Genomic DNA, 15,753 nt, shown 5'->3' on the forward strand with positions numbered 1-15,753 from the left:
CACCGTGCCCAGTTTATTTATTTTTTTGAGACAGAGTTTCACTCTTGTCGCCCAGGCTGCAGTATGATGGCATGATCTCGGCTCACTGCAACCTTTGCCTCCTGGGCTCAAGTGATTCTCCTGTCTCAGCCTTCCAGGTAGCTGGGATTACAGGTGTGCACCACCATGCTTGGCTAATTTTTGTATTTTTAGTAGAGATAGGGTTTCACCATGTTGGCCAAACTGGTCTTGAAATCCTGACCTCAGGTGATCCACCCACCTCGGCCTCCCAAAGTGCTGGGATTACAGGTGTGAGCCATTGTGCCCGGCGTCATGGCTTGAAATTAACTTATTGTTGTATAATATTGGCAAAATGAAAGAGGTTGGGATTCATTTTTTTCAGATTGTAGGAAAATGCCTAGTTTCTTTCTAGGGAAGTAACAAGGGTAGAGAAGCTTCTTTGATTCTAGTTAGGAGAAAGCAGTTCTTTCATTTAATCCTTATTTTACAACTACTAAAAGCCCAAGATATTTCTTCCTATTTATTTGTTTGTTTATGAGGCATGAGCCACCGCACCTGTCTGTTTTCTTCCTTTTTAACATTCTCCTGATTATACAACCCTTACATAGGAGAGCTGCAATTCCTCTTCTTGGGGTACACATTTATGAGTGCAGGTGCAGTTTTGTTACATGCATAATAAGATTGCATAGTGGTCAAGTGGACTTTTAACCAAATGGGTTGACAGGGCTGATTGCCAACACTTGGACATTTTAAATTACCAACCTGAAAAGGGAAACAGCTCTCTGCTTGTTTTGCATTTTGGTGACTATTGGTAATGGTTTTCTGTTTTGATATATTCAATCTGTTCAATCTGTATTAGTGCCTTCTCTGCCACTGTGTTGGGTGGGAATCTGATTTTGTTCTTTGGTTGGAGAGCCAAGTTGACCAGAGCTTAGGCATTTTAAGATAACTACCTCAGCTTGATAGGAAAGCTTGCTCTGCCCGGGGTTGAGGGGTACGGGTCTGAGGGTGACAGAATCGACAGCCTCAAGTGGGCAAAGGGTGCCCAAACAGGAGTGGCCTCCGACGTCACTGTGGCGCGCCGCTTCCGGTCTGCAGCCTTGTAGTCGGGCTGGCGCAGAGCCTGCCGCGAACCCCCGGAGCCCACGATCCCTCGTGCCATCCCTCGAATCCGCCAGCACGAGCGTCCCACCCGCGCCTGGGACCATGGCCACTGACTCATGGGCCCTGGCGGTGGACGAGCAGGAAGCGGCGGCCGAGTCGGTGAGTTGGCTTCAGCCCTAAAGGGTCAGCGGATTAGTTCTGGCCGGAGACTTGGTCCCTGGGAAAGAACGCTTCCCAGGTTGATTAGTGACTGGATGGGGTGGCGGGGAGGATAGGGATGGAACCCGGACCCTGAGCTGGCTTTGTTTACGCAGCCGCCTCCACGTTACGTAAGCGCAGGTGAGTGCTCCTATCGGTAAAGCGCTCAGCCGCCTGTCTGTCTTCCTGGAACCAGGAAGAATCATAGATTGCACCCATCATCCTAGATTGTGTTTTGTTTGTTTTTAATTGAAATAGAGACATGGTCTTGCTAGGTTGCCCAGGCTGGTCTGGAACTCCTGGCCTCAAGCAATCTTCCTGCCTTGGCCTTTCAAAGCACCAGGATTACAGGCTGAGCCATTGTTCCTGGCCGCCCCGGTTTGTAATAGTTATTTTAGGTGTCATTCTCCACCTTTACATTTAGAGCTTCTTTGGCTCAGGGACCGTGTCTTTGCTCATATTTGTGTGCTTACTCAGTGATAAATGATGGACCCAGTAGGTGTGGCAGTCAGCAAATCCTTTCCTCATCGGCTTCACTTTGTTCTTTTTTTCTGGGCCTGACACATGGTAAGCAAGATATGTGTTAAACACTACTGTGTAGAATTAATTTCTCCCACCGAAACACTTTAAATTCTAGTAGGCTTTGAACCTACTTCTGTTAGTACTTATTGCTATGACTTCCTCAAGAATAAGAACCTTGTCTTTTATTTTTTATAGCTGATAAAAAATAAGTTGTATATACACATTGTTTAAAGAGTGAGGTTATTTTAAAAACAACGGTTCCCGCCAATTTTTTTCCTCCCCAGAGGCAATTCCTTTTTTTTTTTTTTTGGAGACAGGGTCACACTCTGTTGCTCGGGCTGGGGTGCAGTGGAGTGATCTTGGCTCACTGCAGTCTGCCTCCCGGGCTCAAGCCGTCCTCCCACCTCAGCCTCCTGAGTAACTGGGACTGTAGTCATGTGCCACTATGCCCAACTAATTTTTGTATTTTTTTTGTAGAGATGGGGACTTGCCATGTTGCCCAGGCTGGTCTCGAACTCCTGGGTGCAAGTGATCCACCTGCCTCAGCCTCCCAAAGTGCTGGGATTACAGGTGTCAGCCACTGCATCCAGCCTCTTTTTTCTGTTTCTTTCTTTCTTTACATATATTTTTTGAGAGAGGGTCTTGCCCTGTCACCCAGGCTGGAGTGCATTGGCACCATCTCTTGCCAACTACAACCTCCCCCTCCCAGGCTCAAGTGATCCTCCCACCTCAGCTTCCTGAATAGCCGGGACTACAAGCATGTGCCAACATGTGCAGCTAACTTTTTAATTTTTTGTGAAGACGAGGTCTCACTATATTACCCAGGTTGGTCTTGACCTGCTGGGCTCAAGCCATCCTCCCACCTCGGCCTCCCAAAGTGTTGGAATTATAGGCCTGAGCCACTTTGCCTGGCCCTTTACTTTTCTATAAAATTTATTTTACTTGGAATTCTTAATTGCCTTATGTTTTTGCTTCATTTTATTTTCTTAATTATCAATTCAACCCCAAACTCTCTTCCAGTTGTCTAAGTTTATCTCAGGATGCTTAGACTCATCAAGTATTCTATCAATTCGATTTCTCCCAGGCTTTTAAGTCTGCTTCAAATTGGACTAGTTACTCCTGTCTTTAGAGCACAGTTCATATTGGGGGATAGAGGGAACATGGCAAACTTCCCTTCAGCCTCATTGTTCAGATTCCTTCCTTCTTTCTCTTGTCTTTTGGATCTCTTGGATCCCTTCGTTTCTGTACCCCTACTCTTCCGTCCTTCTTGATTTATTCCTTATTTTAGTGCAGCCATCTGTCAGCTTTCTGGAGGTGTGTGGGAAGTAAATTACTTTAAGAATATTCCATGTCTTAAAAAATCTAATTTTGCTGTGTAATTTGGATAATAGTTTGGCTGGGTATAGAATTGTAGGTTGAAAATTATTTTCCTGCCAAATTTTAAAGGTATTGTTCCATTGCCTTCTAGATTTCTGTATTTGTTGTTGAAATCTTTGAGACCATCCTGATTCTTGATGTGACTTGCTTTCCCCTTTCTAAGCTTGGAGAATCTTCTGTTTGTCTTTAATATTCAGAAAATTTATGGTAATATGTCTTGGTATGGGTGTATTTTCATCCATATTACTGGCCCCTGGGTGTGGGTACTTTCAATCTGAAAAACTCTTGTTCTTCGGTTATGAGAACTTTTCTTGAATAATTTCATTGCTGATTTCTTCTCCTTTGTTTTTTCTTAATTCCCTCTTTTCCAGAACTCTCTCTCTTTCTTTCTCTCTCTCTCTCTTTTTTTTTTTTAAGACAGGGTCTGTCTATGTTGCCCAGTAGCATAGCTACTGCAGTAGCTATTCACAGGCAGAATCATAGTGTACTACAACCTTGAACTCCTGGGCTCAAGCGATCCTCCTCCTCAGCCTGCCTCGTAGCTGGGACTACAGGTGCGCACCACTGCATAGCTTTTCCCAGAACTCTTATTAGATGAATGTTGGATCTGTTGGACTGGCCCTTTAATTTTTTTTTTTTTTTTTTTTTTTTTGAGATGAAGTTTCGCTCTTGTCCCCCAGGCTGGAGTGCAATGGCACGATCTTGGCTCACTGCAACCTCTGCTTCTTGAGTTCAAGTGATTCTCCTGCCTCAGCCTCCTGAGTAGCTGGGATTACAGGCATGTGCTACCACACCTGGCTACTTTTTGTATTTTTAGTAGAGGTGGGGTTTCACCATGTTGGCTAGGCTGGTCTTGAACTCCTTACCTCAAGTGATCCACCTGCCTCAGCCTCCCAAAGTTCTAGAATTACAGGCGTGAGCCACTGCACGTGGCCAGCCCTTTAATTTTTTTTAAAAGTCAGGTTTATGGAGGTATAATTTACATAGAGTAAAATTAAACTTTGTTAGTGTACAGTTCTATGAATTTTTGACAAAAGCATACGGTTCTGTAACTACCACCACAGTCAACACATAAACCCTCTCTACAAAGAACTACAACTTCTTGTAGTTCACTCCCTCTCCTCACCCTTCTCTGGCAACTGCTGATATGTTTTCTGTCATTATAGTTTTGTCTTTTCCAACATGTCATTAAATGGAATTATATATATAATATGTAACCTTTTGAGAAGTCTGGCTTCTTCCACTTAGTATTATGCATTTAGAATTCAACCAAGTTGCATGTATCAGTAGTTCATTCCTTTTTATTGCTGAGTAGAATTCCACTGTGGATATACACAGTTTGCTTATTCTTCTATTGATGGACACTTGAGTAATTTTCAGTCTGAGACAATATGAAGAAAGCTACTCTATACATTAATGTACAGATTTTTGTATGGACATATGTTTGCATTTCTCTTGGGTAAAGTCAATATCGAAGAGTAGGATTTACTGTGTTATGTGATATGTGTTTATTTAACTTTATAAGTTATATGCCAAACTGTTTTCCAAAGTGTATCATTCTGCTTTTCCAACAACAATGGATGAGAGCTTCAACTGCCCCACATCCTTCCCTGCACAGTATTGTCAGTTTCCTTCATTCTAATAGGTACATGCTGGTGTCTCATTGTGGTTTTAACTTATATATCTCCCTAATGACTAATGATGTTGAAAATCTTTTCATGTGCTTATTTGCCATGTATGTAACTTCTTTGAAGTGGCTTTTCAAACCTTTTGCCCATTTTTAAAGTTTTAGTTGGGAAGGTTCTTTATATATTCTGGATAGAAGTTCCGGTTTTTTTTTTTTTTGAGACAGGGTCTCGCTCTGTCACCCACGCTAGAGTCAGGCTAGAGTGCAGTGGCACGATCTTGGCTCACTGAAACCTCCACCTCCTGGGCTCAAGGGATTCTCCCACCCTGTCTCCAGAGTAGCTGGGACCACAGGCATGCGCCACCACATCTGGCTAATGTTTGTGTTTTTTGTAGAGACGGGGTTTTGCCATGTTCCCCAGGCTGGTCTTGGAACACCTGGGTTCAAGCAATCCGCCCACCTGGGCCTCCCAGAGTGCTGGAATGGATTACAGGCATGATAAGTCCTTTATTGGATATGTTTTGCATATATCGGATATGTTTTGCATATATTCTCCCAAATTACAACTTGTCTTTTTTCAGCAGTACTTTTCAAATAATAGACATTTTCAACTTTGATTAATCTAATTTATCAACTTTTTGTTTGTTTGTTTTTGAGACGGAGTCTTGCTCTGTCGCCTGGGCTGGAGTGCAGTGGTGCGATCTCAGCTCACTGCAAGCTCTGCCTCCCGGGCTCACGCCATTCTCCTGGCTTACCCCCGCCAGTAGCTGGGACTACAGGCGTCCGCCACCACGCCAGGTTAATTTTTTTTGTATTTTTAGTAGAGATGGGGTTTCACCATGTTAGCCAGGATGGTCTCAACCTCCTGACCTTGTGATCTGCCCACCTCGGCCTCCCAAAGTGCTGGGATTACAGGTGTGAGCCGCCGTGCCCGGCCTAATTTATCAATTTTTAAATGATTAGTTCTATTTAGATTTTCTCCTGTGTTCTCTAGAAGTCTTATAGTTATAAATTTTACAATTATGTCTGTGATCCATTTTCCATTTTGAGTTAAATTTTTTCTAATAAGAGGTATGGATTGAGGTTCATCTTTTTTTTTTTTTTTTTTTGAGGCGGAGTCTCGCTCTGTCTCCCAGGCTGCAGTGCAGTGATGCTATCTCAGCTCACTGCAACCCCCCGCCTCCCGGGTTCAAGCAATTCTCCTGCCTCAGCCTCCCTAGTAGCTGGGATTACAGGCGCCCGCCACTATGCCCAGCTAATTTTTGTATTTTTAGTAGAGACAGGTTTCACCATATTGGCCAGGCTGGTCTCAAACTCCTGACCTCGTGATCTGCCCGCCTCGGCCTCCCAAAGTGCCTGATTACAGGTGTTAGCCACCGTGCCTGGCTGAGGTTCATCTGTTCATCTTTTTCACATAGAGATGTCTTTTTTTTTTTTTTTTGAGACACAGTCTGGCTCTTGTCCCCCAGGTTGGAGTGCAGTGGCGCGATCTTGGCTCACTGCAACCTCCGCCTCCCAGGTTCAAGCAATTCTCCTGCCTTAGTCCCCCGAGTAGCTGGGATTACAGGCGCCTGCCACCAAGCCTGGCTTGTTTTGGTATTTTTAGTAGAGACAGGGTTTCACCATGTTGGCCAGGCTGGTCTCAAACCCCTGACCTCAGGTGATCCACCCGCCTTGGCCTCCCAAAGTGCTGGGATTACAGGCGTGAGCCACCGCACCTGGCCAGAGCTGTCTTAATTGTTCCAGCACCATTCGTTGAAAAGTCCTTTGGTTTTCTTTTTTCTTCTGTTTTTCATCTTTGTCTTTTTTTTTCTTTCTTTCTTTCTTTCTATATTTCCTGGGAGATTTTCTCAAGTCCTGCCTAGTATATTTCATTTTCACTTCTACTTTCTTATTTTTAATTTCAGGAACTTTTTTTTTTTTTTTTAAACGGAGTCTTGCTCTGTCATGCAGGCTGGAGTGCAGTGGCGTGATCTCGGCTCACTGCAAGCTCCACCTCCCAGGTTCAAGCAACTCTCCTGCCTCAGCCTCCCAAGTAGCTGGGACTACAGGCGCCCGCCACCTCGCCCGGCTAATATTTTGTATTTTTAGTAGAGACAGGGTTTCACCGTGTTAGCCAGGATGGTCTCGATCTCCTAACCTCGCAATCCGCCCGCCTCGGCCTCCCAAAGTGCTGGGATTACAGGTGTGAGCCACGGTGCCTGGCCTCTTCAGGAACTTTTTTCTTCTTCCTTTACTGTTCATTTTTTACAGACAATACCCTGTACTGCTTTCATGGTCATAATATCCTCATCATTTGGAGGATATTTTTCTTCTTCTCTCTGCTCAGTCTCTGTTTCATGTGAGGCGTGTTTTATCTATATATTTCAGTGTCTACTTTTTCATGATGACTATTTCTCAGATGTCTGTAATCCTTGCCTGGCCACTCATACTTAAGAGTGAGTGACTGAAAAGTTGAGTGGAAGCTGTAAACACATGAGTGGGGCTTGTCTATTCTGACCTTAACTATATATCTTTAGTGGTCTAGGTCAGCATCCTGAGAACTTTCCTCCCAGTCTGGCCAGATTTTGCAGAGAGGGATCCTCTAAACTCCTGCCTAGATGGTGGAGGTCTGAGTCAGTGTTCTGGAATCTAGGTGGAGGAAAGGGTGAGGGAGGTCTCAGGACCCAGAATACCTGCTTCCACTTAATGCTCCTGTTTTCATTATGGCATCCCCTCCCTTAACTGTGGCCCTTATCCATTTGAGCATTTCTCATGCCTAACCTGGCAGGCATTGTTAACTGAGTAAATGAACTGTGTAGTTTGTTATTTGTTGCAAAGAAACTTTTGAGCATTCACTCTCAATATGTACATATCTGTTTAGAAATTGCATACTTTACTGTTTTATTAAATATATTATGTACATTGTAAAGCAAATACAAAAGTAATAAAGGCTGAGATAAAAATGAAATAATGCTTTCCTGTGCTTCTGTGTGCTGGCTTCATATTTTTATTAGCCAATATCTCAAGGCACAATATACACTTAGAAAAAAACCACATCATTAGTCAACATAGAGATAAATATGTATTTCAAGTAGTTCTGAGAGGTTTTTTGTTTTTTGAATTATTATTTTTTAAATTTTTATGTATTTATTTTTTGAGACAGAGTCTCACTCTGTCACCCAGGCTGGAGTGCAGTGGCGCAATCTCGGCTCACTGCAAGCTCCGCCTCCTGGATTCACGCCATTCTCCTGCCTCAGCCTCCCGAGTTGCTGGGACTACAGGCACCCACCACCATGCCCGGCTAATTTTTTTGTATTTTTTTGGTAGAGATGAGGTTTCACCGTGTTAGCTAGGATGGTCTTGATCTCCTGACCTTATGATCCACCCACCTTGGCCTGCCAAAGTGCTGGAATTACAGGCGTGACCCACCGCACCTGGCCTGTTTTTTTTATTTTTTAGTTCTGAGAGTTTTGACTATTTTAACTAACTTCTTTTTAGGTCAGTTTTTTGTTGTTGTTGTTTGTTGTTGTTTTTTTTTTTTTTTTGGAAATAGGGTCTTACTTTGTCACCCAGGCTGGAATGCAGTGGTAAGTATATGGCTCACTGCACCCTTGACCTCCCAGGCTCATGCAGTCCTCCCACCTCAGCCCCGCAAGTAGCTTGGACTACAGGTGTGCACCACCACACCTGGCAAATTTTTGTATGTTTTGTAGACATAGGGTTTCACCATGGTGCTCAGGGCAGTCTCAAATTCCTGAGCTCAAGCAGTCACCTGCCTTGGCCTCCCAAAGCGCTGGGATTACAGGCATGAGCTACCGCACCCGGCCATTCAGGTCAGGTTAAATTGTCATTGTTTTAACCTATTAATGTGCCTAAGAGGGTTTGTTAGGAGTAGGTAGCTTTGACATTTTCTTTTTGGCTTGAGTTTGCATCATAGAGTTATCTTTCAGATAGAACAGAAACTCATAATAATGAATCCAGTGATAATAAAAACTCAGGTATAAAATGATTAACTCTTGCTGTTTTTAGCAGGCCCAAACTAGCCATTTTGTTAAACTTAACAAATTCCTGCATTTTATGAAACAGAATCTTGAGACCCTATTATTACGACATTACGGTGAGATTAAAGTGTACAGTTCACTGATGGTTGGTGTATTCAGAAGTGTGTAGTTTATATCACAGTCAATTTTAGAACATTTTCATCACCCCAAAAGGAAACTCTGTACACATTAGCAGTCACTCCCTGTTTCCCCACAAACTCCCCAGCTCTAGGCAATCACTAATCTACTTTCTGTCTCTTTAGATTTGCCTCTTTTAAACATTTCATATAAATGGAAACATACGGTATGTGATCCTTTGTGACTGGCTTCTTTTATTTAGTATAATGAACTAAGGTTCATTAGTCATAGCATGTATCAGTACTTTATTCCTTATTGTTGCCAAATAATATTCCGTTGTGTGGATATACCACATTTTATTTATCCACTTGCCAATTTCTGGACATTTGGATTATTTCTACTTTTTAGCTACTATGAGTAATATTTCTTTTGATTGATTAATGTACAAGTTTTTGTGTGGACACATAGTTTCAATACTCGGGTATATATCTAGAAGTGGGGCTGCTGGATTATATAGTAATTCTGTGTTTAACTTTTGAGAAAGTGCCAGGATGTTTTCCAAAGCAGCTGCATCATTATCTTTAAGATTAATATTGTCTATGAAATAATATGTCTATTATTTTTTATTTTTTGGAGACAAGAGTCTCTCACTGTCTCCCAGGCTGGAGTGCAGTGGCACCATCTCGGCTCACTGCAACCTCTGCCTCCTGGGTTCAAGCGATTCTCATGCCTCAGCTTCCTAAGTAGGTGGGACTACAAGCACATGCCACCATGCCCAGCTAATTTTTCATATTTCAGTAGAGATAGGGTTTAATCATGTTGCCCACAGTGGTCTCGAACTCCTGAGCTTAGGCAATCCACCCATCTCGGCCTCCCAAAGTACTAGGATTACAGGCGTGAGCCACCACATCTGGCCATATGTGTGTGTGTGTGTGTGTGTGTGTGTGTGTGTGTGTGTGTGCACGCGCGTGTATGTATATGTGTGTGTGTGTATATATGTGTGTATTTTTTTTAATAGAGATGGGGTCTCACTGTCACCCAGGCTGGAATGCAGTGGCAAGATCATAGCACATTGTAACCTGGAACTCCTGGGCTCAAGCAATCCTCCCACCTCAGCCTCCCTGGTAGCTGGGACTATAGGCACATACCACCACACCCAGCTAATATTTTTATTTATTTTATTTTAAAATTCATTTAAATTTATTATTTATTTTATTTATGTATTTATTTTTATTTTTATTTTTTGAGATGGAGTCTCACTCTGTTGCCAAGGCTGGAGTGCAGTGGCACCGTGTCGGCTCACTGCAACCTCTGTCTCCTGGGTTCAGGTAATTCTCCTGCCTCAGCCTCCCGAGTAGCTGGGATTACAGGCACCCACCACCATGCCCAGCTAGTTTTTATATTTTTAGTAGAGACGGGGTTTCACCATGTTGGCCAGTCTGGTCTCGAACTCCTGGCCTTCAGGTGATCCACCTGCCTTGGCCTCCCAAAGTGCTGGGATTACAGGCGTGAGCCACCACACCCGGTCTATTTTTTTATTTATTTTTAAGACAGAGTCTCGCTCTGTTGCCCAGGCTGGAGTGCAATGGTGCAATCTCGGCTTACTGCAACCTCTGCCTCCCGGGTTCAAGTGATTCTCCCATCTCAGCCTCCTGAGCAGCTAGGATTACAGGCATGCACCACCACGCCTGGCTAATTTTTTGGGTTTTTTTTAGTAGAGATGGGTTTTACCATGTTGGTCAGGCTGGTCTTGAACTCCTGACCTCAGATGATCAGCCTGCCTTGGCCTCCCAAAGCTCTGGGATTACAGGAATGAGCCACCATGCCCAGCCTATTTATTTATTTTTTAGGGGATGGGGTCTCACTATGTTGCCCAGGCTTGTCTCAAACTCCATGAGTTCAAAGGATCCTCCCTCCTCAACCTCCAGAAGTGCTGGGATTAAAGGCACAAGCCACCATGCCCTGTCAATATTTTTATTTTTAATCTTTGCAGAGGTGGAGTCTCACTATGTTGCCCAGGCTTGTCTCAAACTCCTGGCCTCAAGAGATCCTCCCACTTCAGCCTCCCAAAGTGCTGGGATTATAGGCATGAGCCACTGCACCTGGCTCTCTTTTTCAATTTAGAGGGCAAAGGGATTGAAAAACTTATGAGAAGGAATTTTTTTTTTTTTTTTTTTTTCTGAGACGGAGCCTCGCTTTTTTTTTTTTTTTTTTTTGAGACGGAGTCTTGCTCTGTTACCCAGGCTGGAGTGCAGTGGCGCGATCTCGGCTCACGTAGAGATGGGGTTTCACCGTGGTCTCGATCTCATGACCTCATGATCTGCCCGCCTCGGTCTTCCAAAGTGCTGGGATTACAAGCGTGAGCCACCGCGCCCGGCTGGAGCCTCGCTCTTTTACCCAGGCTGGAGTACAGTGGTGCGATCTCCGCTCACTGTAAGCTCCGCCTCCCGGGTTCACGCCATTCTCCTGCCTCAGCCTCTGGAGTAGCTGGGACTACAGGCACCCGCCACCACACCCGGCTAATTTTTTGTATTTTCAGTGGAGACGTGGTTTCACCGTGTTAGCCAGGATGGTCTCGATCTCCTGACCTCGTGATCCGCCCGCCTCGGCCTCCCAAAGTGCTGGGATTACAGGCGTGAGCCACCGCGCCCGGCGAAAAATTTTTTTTTGAGACAGGATCTTGCTGTGATCCAGGCTGGAGTGCAGTGGCATCTTGGCTCACTTCAGCCTTGACTTCCCAGGCTCCAGCAATTCTCCCACCTCAGCCACCCGAGTAGCTGGGACCACAGACATGTGCCATCATGCCTGGGTAATTTTTGTATTTTTGTAGAGATGGAGTTTTGCCATGTTGCCCAGGCTGGTCTCAAACTCCTGAGCTCAAGCAATCTACCCACCTCAGCTCCCTAAGTGCTGAGATTACCCACATGAACCACGGCACCCAGCCTCTCTTTCTCTTAACAGCCCTGAGTACTAAACTAGGTTAATTGGTAGGATGTGGGGAGTGCTTTATTTATTTATTTAGAGATGGAGTTTCGCTCTTGTTGCCCAGGCTGGAGTGCAGTGCCACGATCTCAGCTCACTGCAACCTCCTCCTCCCGGGTTCAAGCGATTCTCCTGCCTTAGCCTCCTGAGAAGCTGGGATTATAGGCGCATGCCACCACGCCTGGCTAGTTTTTGTATTTTTAGTAGATACGGTGTTTCGCCATGTCAGCCAGGCTGGTCTTGAACTTCTGGCCTCAAGTGATCTGCCCACCTCAGTCTCACAGGCATGAGCCACTGTGTCCAGCTGTTTTTGTTTTTAAATTCTAGGGTACAAGTGCAGGATGTGCAGGTTTGTTACATAGGTAAACGTACCATGGTGGTTTGCTGCACCTATCAACCCATCACCTAAGTATGAAGTCCCACATGCATTAGCTCTTTTTCCTAATGCTGTCCCCCCCTGCCCTCCCCCATTAGTGTGTTCTTTATCCTTCAGAATTAGTGAAGGATTTTTACTGCTTTATAATGATTTCTTTTTTTGGTTTTTCAGTCGGCTTTCTCCAGTTGAATGGTTTCCTTTTTGTTAATTTCCTTTTTTCTAATCTCTTTAATGTGTTCCCTTTCTTCTTCCTCTTTCCCAATACCAAAGCAGAAAGACACCAGAAACTTCTTGTCCATTTCCATGAATAGAAATGGGACGCTGGGCACGGTGGCTCACGCCTGTAGTCCCAGCACTTTGGGAGGCCGAGGCGGGCAGATAACGAAGTCAGGAGATCGAGACCATCCTGGCTAACAAGTTGAAAGCCCGTCTCTACTAAAAATATAAAAAGTTAGTCGGGCATGGTGGCAGGCGCCTGTAGTCCCAGCTACTCTGGAGGCTGAGGCAGGAGAATGGCGTGAACCTGGGAGGCGGAGCTTGCAGTGAGCCAAGATCACGCTGCTGCACTTCAGCCTGGGCGACAGAGCGAGACTCCATCTCAAAAAAAAAAAAAAAAAAAGAAAGAAAAGAAAAGAAATGGGGCTCCTGGCTGGGTGCGGTGGCTCACGCCTGTAATCCCAGCACTTTGGGAGGCTGAGGCGGGCGGATCACGAGGTCAAGAGTTCAAGACCAGCCTGACTAACATAGGGAAACCCCGTCTCTACTAAAAATACAAAAATTAGCTGGCTGTAGTGGCACACGCCTGTAATCCCAGCTACTTGGGAGGCTGGGGCAGGAGAATTGCTTGAACCCAGGAGGTGGAGGTTGCAGTGAGCCAAGATCGCACCACTGCATTCCAGCTTGGGCGACAGGGCGAGACTCCATTTCAAAAAGAAAAAAAAAAGAAATAGAAATGGGGCTCCTCCATTCTCAACAAACCACCAATTAAAACATTTTTTTTTGTTCTCTCCTTCCCCTTTCTCCTGTTCTTGGACTTAGAGGGACAACAGAAATGCGGCCTAATGTGGTGGTTCACGCTTATAATCCCAGCACTTTGGGAGGCTGAGGCAGGAGGATCACTTGAGCCCAGGAGCTCAAGACCAGCCTGAGCAACACAGTAAGATCCCAACTCTACAGTAAAAGATTAGCCGGGCAGGCCGGGCGCAGTGGCTCCTGCCTGTAATCCCAGCACTTTAGGAGGCCAAGGTGGGCAGATCATGAGGTCAAGAGATTGAGACCATCCTGGCCAACGTGGTGGAACCCCATCTTTACTAAAAATACAAAAATTAGCTGGGCATAGTGGTGCACGCCTGTAGTCTCAGCTACTTGGGAGGCTGAAGCAGGAGAGTCGTTTGAACCCAGGAGGCAGAGGTTGCAGTGATTTGAGATAGCACCACTGCACTCCATCCTGGCAACAGAGCAAGACTCTGCCTCAAAAAAAAAAAAAAAATTAGCCGGGCATGGTGGTGAGCGCCTGTAGCCTCAGCTACTTGGGAGGCTGAGGCAGGGAGATTGCCTGAGCCTTAGGAGGTTGAGGCTTCATTGAGCCATGATCATGCCACTGCACCACTCCAGCCTGGGCAACAGAATGAGACCCTGTCTGCAGAAAAAAAAGAAAGAACCATTAGGTTGTGATTTTCATTTTCCTTTTACCAGATGATGTCTTAGGCCCTGCTTGATATTTTATGATTAGAGTTGGCTTTAGCTTGAAGGGTTACTTACTCACGCCAGACTTTCCATCTATCTAATCCCTGTGCTGGGGTCCAAGACTTACAGATGCTTTCTGACCTTTAAAAAACTCTTTTTTGGCCGGGTGCGGTGGCTCATGCTTGTAATCCCAGCACTTTGGGAGGCCGAGGCAGGGAGATCACGAGGTCAGGAGATCGAGAACATCCTGGCTAGCATGATGAAACCCTGCCTCTACTAAAAATACAAAAAAATTAGCTGGGGATGGTAGCGGGCGCCTGTAGTCCCAGCTACTCGGGAGGCTGAGGCAGGAGAATGGCATGAACCCAGGAGGTGGAGCTTGCAGTGAGCTGAGATCACGCCACTGCACTCCAGCCTGGGTGACAGAGCGAGACTCTGTCTCAAAAAAAAAAAAAAAAAAAAAAGTCTTTTTTGTTTAGTTTTGTTTTGTTTTGTTTTTAATAAAAATGTACGACTAGAAAGGCCGGGCACGGCGGCTCACGTCTGTTATCCCAGCAGTTTGGGAGGCCGAGGCAGGCGGATCACGAGGTCAGGAGATCAAGACCATCCTGGGTAACGCGGTGAAACCCCGTCTCTAAAAAAAAAAAAAAAATACAAAAAATTAGCCGGGCGTGGTGGCGGGCGCCTGTAGTCCCAGCTACTCGGAGGCTTAGGCAGTAGAGTGGCGTGAACCCGGGAGGCAGAGCTTGCAGTGAGCCGAGATCGCGCCACTACACTCCAGTCTGGGCGACAGAACAAGACTCCATCTCGAAAAAAAAAAAAAAAAAAATTACGACTAGAGCACTTACTTTGCTCTGTACTACATCCAAAGACCAAAAATAGAAATATCGGCTACTGGCCGGGCACGGTGGCTCACGCCTGTAATCCCAGCACTTTGGGAGTCCGAGGCGGGCGGATCACGAGGTCAGGAGATCGAGACCATCATGGCTAACACAGTGAAACCCCGTCTCTACTAAAAATACAAAAAATTAGCCGGGCGAGGTGGCGGGCGCCTGTAGTCCCAGCTACTCGGGAGGCTGAGGCAGAAGAATGGCGTGAACCCCGGGGGGCGGAGCCTGCAGTGAGCCGAGATCCGGCCACTGCACTCCAGGCTGGGCGACGGCAAGACTCTGTCTCAAAAAAAAAAAAAAAAAAGAAAATATCGGCTACTCTGGGCACATTTCCTGTGGGGTAGCCCTGCTCCTCAAAGAGCAGTAGAAAACGAAATAGTCCCTGTCAGGAAGGTATTTGCATTCTAATAGGGGAGATAAGACCTGCTAGGATATCCCTAATATACAGTATTTGATCAAAGTCTTAGTAATTCATTCTTTGAAATGTCTCTTTCCTTTCTATTTCCACTTCAGCCCAGTAAGTATTTTAATTACACAGTGTGCCACAATGCTCCAGGCTGTTCCCAACTGCAGTATCAGACACCAGCAAAAGGTGACTTGAATGTGAGGCTGCACATCAGCATACTGTGGTCTTACGGCTCTAACATCCTGCAGCATGACTGATTCCTACCCACAGATGCTTTTCTTTTCTTTTCTTTTGTGAGATGGAGTTTCACTCTGTTGCCAGCCTGGGGTGTAGCGGTGTGATCTTGACTCACTTCAACCTCCGCCTCCCGGGTTCAAGCGATTCTCCTGCTTCAGCCTCCCAAGTAGCTGGGACTACAGGCATATGCCGCCATGCCCAGCTAGTTTTTGTATTTTTAGTAGAGACGGGGTTTCACCATGTCGGCC

At 45.4% G+C, this 15,753-nt stretch overlaps 1 protein-coding gene across 6 annotated transcripts in view; it reads left to right on the forward strand.

The window, feature by feature from the left end:
- The first annotated feature begins 961 nt into the window (after positions 1 to 961).
- The window catches only part of LOC100581804 (ATP-dependent RNA helicase DDX19B), a 39,172-nt gene continuing 24,380 nt past the window's right edge, over positions 962 to 15,753 (forward strand). For 3 of the 6 annotated variants that reach the window (XR_004033650.1, XR_004033649.1, XM_030829404.1), the window contains exon 1: positions 1,087 to 1,263. Coding sequence is in view for 3 of the 6 variants with exons in the window: in XM_030829404.1 (XP_030685264.1) it covers positions 1,221 to 1,263 (43 nt within the window). In the remaining 3 variants the exon portion in view is untranslated. Of the gene's footprint in view, positions 1,264 to 15,753 lie in introns of all 6 variants that reach the window. The other 3 variants (XM_030829409.1, XM_030829417.1, XM_030829425.1) reach the window with 3 other exon arrangements.

Source organism: Nomascus leucogenys, chromosome 2 (assembly GCF_006542625.1).
Source record: "Nomascus leucogenys isolate Asia chromosome 2, Asia_NLE_v1, whole genome shotgun sequence".
Taxonomy (NCBI): Eukaryota; Metazoa; Chordata; class Mammalia; order Primates; family Hylobatidae; genus Nomascus; species Nomascus leucogenys.